Genomic DNA, 6,728 nt, shown 5'->3' on the forward strand with positions numbered 1-6,728 from the left:
TCTCTCTCTCTCTCTCTCTCTCTCTCTCTCTCATAGTTAATTGTTTTGTTTTTTACCAGCTCCGTAGTTAACATGTCGGTATGCTTCTCTGTAGTCCAACTCAAATTCCACAGACTCATCCTTTTATCTCGGTGGTGTTGTTTCCTTAATGTAATCCCCTCTAGCTATCGTGGCGGCGGGCTTTGCTCTACACAAGTGGGACTCAACAGAACACCCTGACAAGAGCAAATTCAAGTGGGCGCCCAGTGACCCTGTAAGTGCTCGTGGGCGGTGGGTGGGTGCTCTGGTGTGGTTTGCTCCTTCATTCCTATCAAACATCCGTCGTCCTTATCTCCCCTTCTTCTTTTTTATGTGTGTTACTCTCTTGTACCACCTCTAATCTTCTGGCGCTCATATGACCTTATGCAGTTGCGAGCGCCCTAAAACCTCTACTAAAACTAAAACATTCCTATTTGGTCAACACACTTATTTATGTGAACCATGATCAGATTACAAGACCTTAAAAATTACCCTTATGTGTTTTGGTGGGTGGCAGATCTACTTGTTGTGCTTCTCCTTCTTCCAAAGTAAACTGTACAGCTCAGTGGGTGGTTGGTAGGTGCCCTACTTCAGTCTTTCTTTGTGTTTATTACACCTCACATGTTTTGGCGTGGGTGGTTGGTGGGTGCTCTGGTGTGGTTTGCTTCTTCTTTCCTGTCAAACATCTATCATCCGTATCTCTCCTCCTTTTTTATGTTTGTTACTCTCTGGTAACACCTCTAACCTTTGGCACTTTTGACCTTATTGTGTAACAAGTGCCGTAAAACACTTACTAAAACTAAAATGAATATGTTTTGGCTGTGACCTGTTGATGAACAGATGGTAGAGAAATGTGATGGGGTCAGTAACTGGGACGTTGTTATCCGGAAGTGGTGGCGACCTCTTGAAGGAGCCGGTTGAGTGTAGAGACCTATGAGGGCCGTGGAATTTGATAACTTGTTGATAACCCTTTCCTATTCTATCCTGGAAAAAATGTTGCTCAAGAATTCAACCTGGCTTAACATGCTGCTTGTTGGTCACGAAAGATTTCTTCAGCAGTTAGCAAAGTGGTTATGGCAAAGATCAGATAGACCACTGACATTAAGGTTCAGTCTTATTTTCCTGTAGAAAATAGTTTGCTTTTTAACCTATTTTGGTAATACATTATTACACAAGAAAAAATGTGGGGTTTCCCAAAATTTTTGTCCCATTCTGCGTGCTCCGACTGTCTCAATGGGTTCTGAGATGTCATAGCAGAATAATTTACAGTTTTGGAAAACCACGTAATGTTTGGGCCCACATTTAGTACCAACTGAACTCATTTAGTGTGTTGCATATTATGTAGAGTTTGGTTGAGCTTCTGCCAATGAGACAGGTTTTCACCCAAATCTGAAATCCCAACTTGCCCAGTTTTGGAAAACCACATCTTCATTTGTTGGAGCAAAATGTCAGAACCAGTTTTTGTGCCTCGCTTATTGTGTAGAGTATGGGCTCCTCATCCAGAAAATGAGACAGATTTTCACAAAAGTTTGAAAAACCGACTTATTAAGTTTTGAAAGACCACATCTTTATTTGCTGTGAGTTAAAAGTCAAAGCTCGCTTTAGTGGTCAGAATTTACCTTTACATCCACTAAATGAAAAAGAATGTGAACATCAAGAGGTTGTTTAGTGCTGAGGAAGTGAAGTAAACGGGAGGGGGGGGGGAGGCTTTGTTGACGAAGGATATGAACAGGAAAGGGTTAATTCTACCACCTGCAATGAGGTTAGCTCCTCCGTCCACTGTGACATTGCCTGGCTTCTTCTTTGATAAGAAGTTTTGTTAAGCCCATTGTTGAGTTAAACACACTTGACTCTTAAGTCCACCACAGTTTTTGTGTAGAAGCATGATAAGATGAATCACCTATTACGCTTTGCTGTTTCGAGAAACGGAGGGTCGATTTTCTCACAACTCTGTGTTTTTCCCTCTCCCAACTTCTAGTTACTATAACTTTGGAATCAAAGCAGCCAGACTGATACTGTTTTCTACTACAGTCGGAATTGTCTAAGTTGGCCACCTATTATCGAGGAGAACAGTGGTAGTCATAGACAGGACTGGTCAAAATGAAGAAAACAAACCTTTGTACATAAATCTAAGTCATCTGATGTCAAAATCAATTGCCAAGGACAAATTTTATTGTAGCCAAAAATTTGTGATAAACAATTTGCCTCTTCTCCCAAGTGCTTCTAGAAGGAAGGAATCATCAAGACCATCACATACATAATACAACATGATACAAGGTATACCACTCAGTCACAACAACCTATTCCTGGTGTGCACAAGGCAAGAACGATAAATCTATGTGAAGTAGATTACTCAATCATGACATCAGCTGACAGCAATTTCCTGTCTGAGGTCCCTACAGCCTACAGAAGGCAGTCACAGGCTTAGGACTGCGATTAAACCCATTAAAATGTTACCGACTGGTGGACTTTGGTAAATAGTGGAAGGGACCAGAAACTTCGTTTTGTACAACATACTGGTTAGCCATTGGTTCCTTCACAGGACAGGCCAACAATAGTCAGTGGGTGGTTGGCGAGTGCTCTGATCTGGTTTGCTCCTTCTTTCCTATAAAAAATCTCTATCTTCTTTATCTCCCCTCCTTCTTTTTTGTGTTTGTTACTCTCTTGTAACACCTCTAATCTTCGGCACTTATATGACCTTATTGTGTTGCAAGTGCCGTAAAACTCTTACTAAAACTAAAACTAAAACAATAGTCTGAAGCTGATGAATAATTGATGGCAAAGCATTGGGCAATGAGAGATAAGCGTGGCCATCTTGGACAGGTACAGTCAAACCTGTGTAAGACGGCCACCCATTGTCAAGGAGAAAAATGGCCTTATAAGACAGATGGCCGTCTTAGGCAGGACTAATCAAGATGAAGAAAACAACCATTCCCATCTGAGGCCCCAATCGAAAGTAGCCACATTGTTTTCGCTGTTGTTGTTGTTGTTGTTGTTGTTGTTGTTGGTTTGTATTTTGTTTGTAATTTTTATTTTGTCGCTGATTTTGCGCAAGGGTGACAATAAAACTAAATGTATCAGACGAGGAAGACCGAGAGCCTTGTTAAAACAAACCCAAAGGTCGCCACCACTCGGAGAACGAGCGACGCTTCTGTCACAAGTTCATGTTGACGTCCTTTGTTACTTTGTTACAGACTGGGTAAACAGTGACCTCTCATCTCACTTATGATTTGTGTATAAGTTCTGGGCGGGTAAATTGGTACCTATTGGTCAACAGTGGGAGGGGCCTATGCAACATGATCGGTTGGAGGGACTACCTAACAACAACAGGGTATTGAATTATGACGGCTCGCCCACAACGCTAGGGGCCAATGCACAATTTATAACAAAACGTAATGGAGTCTCTAAGGTGGCCAACTAAAACGGGTGTTATTGCTCAGTATGATAGAGGTTGTGTGTTAAAATAAGGTGGCCGCGGCTGCGTTGTACAGGTGCCCGTTTTACACAGTTAAATTAAATAGAAAAAACGCTAGGGGGGAAATGGAAAGTGGCCGTTTGTACAGGTGGCCGTCTTATAGAGGTGGCCGTCAGGGCAGGTTTGACTGTATTTCAGTCTGTTGGTTGATGATAGCCACGATCACGTTGGACAGATGATCGTTTTAGGCAGTGCTATTTTCTAGAAAAAATGCAAGGGGGGAAATGGAAAGTGGCCATCTGTACAGGTGGTTGTTTGGAAAGATTCTACTGTATTCGTAGGGTTTGAACAGATCTTTAATTTGATACCAATCCTGAGGGAGCTCTTGTGGTCTAGAGGTAGGGTGTTCGCCTCTCATTCAAAAGTTCCGGGGATCTCTAAAATGTTCTCCTCTCACCTTATTTCCTGTTCTCTAGTCCTTTTCTGCCATCTGCTTTAATCTCCACTTTCCATCCCCATCCCGACCTTCGACATTCTCTGAGCTGCTCTCTCCTTTACTCCTGACTTTCTGCTGCTACTCCCGCATCCTTCTTACCACTGTCTTTCAGCAACACCACTGATCATAAGGAAGGTAAGATTGAACACCTGACCTCAGATAAGGGCAAAAAATTCTCGGAGGTCCTGTGTGCAAGTTGCTTGAGTTAAAGATTCTTTGGTGGTCTTAAAATCAATTGGCTTTGGCCACTACCCCTGCAAAATTCAAAATTAATTCCTTCCAAAACTGAAAATTCTCTAGCGGGTAAACCAGAGTTTGTCAGCCTGAAGGCAAGGGGGGGGCTCATCAAAGTAGGAAAAACGGGCACATATGTAAAAACCAGTTTCTCTTCAAGTTGAAGAACCAGCAGTGGATTGACATCTAGCTGGGGAATACAAAGAAGAAGGACAAGATACCCATTGTGTCATTTGGTCGCTTTTAAGCACAAGGGGGCTATCCCGAAAATGCTGTTTTGAGAAACTCGAAGATAAACTTTTTGCCCCTTGGTCAGTTTCTTTTAAAGACAAGGAGACGTTTTCTCTACAACTAAACAAATTACACACCACTGAAACCGAACTTCTCCTATAAGTAGGGAAATGCCCTCTTCAAGCGTAGGCCAAGATTTCTGGAAACCCTCAAAATCTGGATTAGCCCGCTTGTCATTAAAAGCGACCATTTCTATTGTGGAAATGCGATTTGTGACTCATTTTGTTGTGTTGCTTCACATAAGTGAACTAAGTTCTTACCCCAGATTTTTGTGTGCTCCTCAGGGTTACTCGGCTCATGTGGTGAGCACGGCCGGAGAGTGGGTCACAGCCATGACCTTTCTCTTTTTCTTCTTTACCTATGTGAGAGAGTTCAACAAGTTTGACCTGGAGGTTCACACGCGGCCCCTGGTTCAACACCTGGACGAGATTCTGCATGAGGAAGTGCGGGTGCTGGACCAGGCTGATGAAAGGACAAAACTGTTGGCATGATGTGGACAGTTTTGTCAGTGTAACCCCTACACTGCCGGGGGGTGTACATTCTTACCATCAGCAAAGCTCATGATCCAGGACAGCGAGCAGTCTCATCAGTGTCCTTGCGGTCTTGTGCTGGTCAACTCATGACATATTCCAACCCTAGGTCTTCAATAGCGTCACGTTCCTCATCCCCATTTTCCCTAACATCCTCATCTTTGCAAACAACTTGCAGATCTATGTTTGAATGTGCAATTTGCTGCCTTTTTTAAAAGTCGATTTTTTGTGTTTACATTTTGCAAGAGCACGCTTTCTTCTGCAAGACAACACCTGTGTTTATCAATCACTTGTAAGCCTAGTAGTAGGCCTAAAGGAATACTAGAAAATTTTAAAACCAGAATATGCACATTTTTAAATTTCCAGATACAAATCCGCGTTGGGCTTGTGAATGAATCTTGGTACAGAAGAATTAGTACGATGTATATGTAACATCTGAAGCAATCAGGAACGGCAAATTTTGCCAACATCCATGGTACAGTGAAACTCGCTCATGACAAAGTTCTCGGGCCCAACTTTTAAGGTCCTTTAATAGTGTTTTTAATAAAATAGATGTGGCAAAAGTAAGAATTTAAAAATTTTTTACGGTAACAAAAGGGACATCTGTTGTGAAAGTGTCTTGCTTGACACGGTATAAGGGGAAAGATCATTTGGTACCCCAAAGTGCTTGCTTATATTAGCCGTTGATTCCGTTGATACAATTCCTAAACAACAGGGTCAGGTTTGGTTCCACAACAGTCATGGTCTTCTTTTTGTTGCAATACCAAATGCATCAACGACTGTCTTTGAAAACTAAGCTGCTGCAGTGCCACAGTATACATGTATTTTGTAAGTCTAGTTCAGTTTCAAGCAAGTGGAGTTCTATTTTTTTAGGTGGCCTACCTAAAGTGCTTTAGACCATGGATAATGTTGTAAATTGAAGGGTTCATGCAAAGTACACTGGGCTCTGTCGAAGCTCACTCTGTGTAAAAAGGCCAATTCGTTCAAACGCTCGCCTGTGTAAATGACTTTGGTCTAATGTTTGCAGAACAAGTTGCATTGCAGGGTAGGGCCTAGGCTGGCTAGGCTTAGCATACAACTGCATGTGGTTCCACAGACCTGCTCACAACTCATTGTATGGGAGGGGAGGATGGGCAGAGGAATTCTGTCATTTTACAAGGGACACAGAACTGTGTCGTCAGTTTTACAGGTCACAACTTGCACAATCTTCATCACGAGTCAGTTTGAACTATACTGTCTATGTTGTCATTAACAGGGATTGGGGGAGGGGGCGGTGGTCACAAACAAATGTGAGGCAGCGTGGTGAATTCAGGGACTCGTCAAAGTAATGAACTTGAAGAAACAGGCGATTATCCGTGTGTTGGGCAATTTTTATCAAATTTTTTGGTGTGGCTAAACATCTTTCATGTCCATTGAAAAACATATTTATATCTGTGTGAATTTTACCGAAAAATGTTGATTGAAGGCGACACAAATTTTATCTGGTTACTGAGGACACGGAATGATGGCGGGTGGTTGGAAGGGGCCACTAATACCTCCTACTTCTTTTCTTGCCCTCGTTTGTTTCCGTCTGTCCGTCTCTCTATCTTTTTTCTACTACACTTATTACATAAATTATGTTAGCGAATATTCTTATTTGTAATATTTTTAAAATAATTTTTATCTTGTAAAAATAAGTTTAGATCTATATATAGTATTAGTTAATTGTATAGTATTATAGTATTCTTCTCATTACTCTAACAAA

The 6,728-nt window shown here is 41.8% G+C and overlaps 1 protein-coding gene across 1 annotated transcript in view; it reads left to right on the plus strand.

Moving 5' to 3' along the window:
* The window catches only part of LOC101863141 (DNA damage-regulated autophagy modulator protein 1), a gene marked incomplete in the record, with an annotated part of 18,832 nt that extends 12,395 nt beyond the window's left edge, over positions 1-6,437 (plus strand). The window contains 2 exon segments of the mRNA XM_035972856.1: positions 165-253; positions 4,739-6,437. Coding sequence (XP_035828749.1) covers positions 165-253; positions 4,739-4,945 — 296 coding nt within the window.
* Positions 6,438-6,728: the final 291 nt, after the last annotated feature.

Source organism: Aplysia californica, unplaced genomic scaffold (genome assembly GCF_000002075.1).
Source record: "Aplysia californica isolate F4 #8 unplaced genomic scaffold, AplCal3.0 scaffold00877, whole genome shotgun sequence".
NCBI classification, from domain to species: domain Eukaryota; kingdom Metazoa; phylum Mollusca; class Gastropoda; order Aplysiida; family Aplysiidae; genus Aplysia; species Aplysia californica.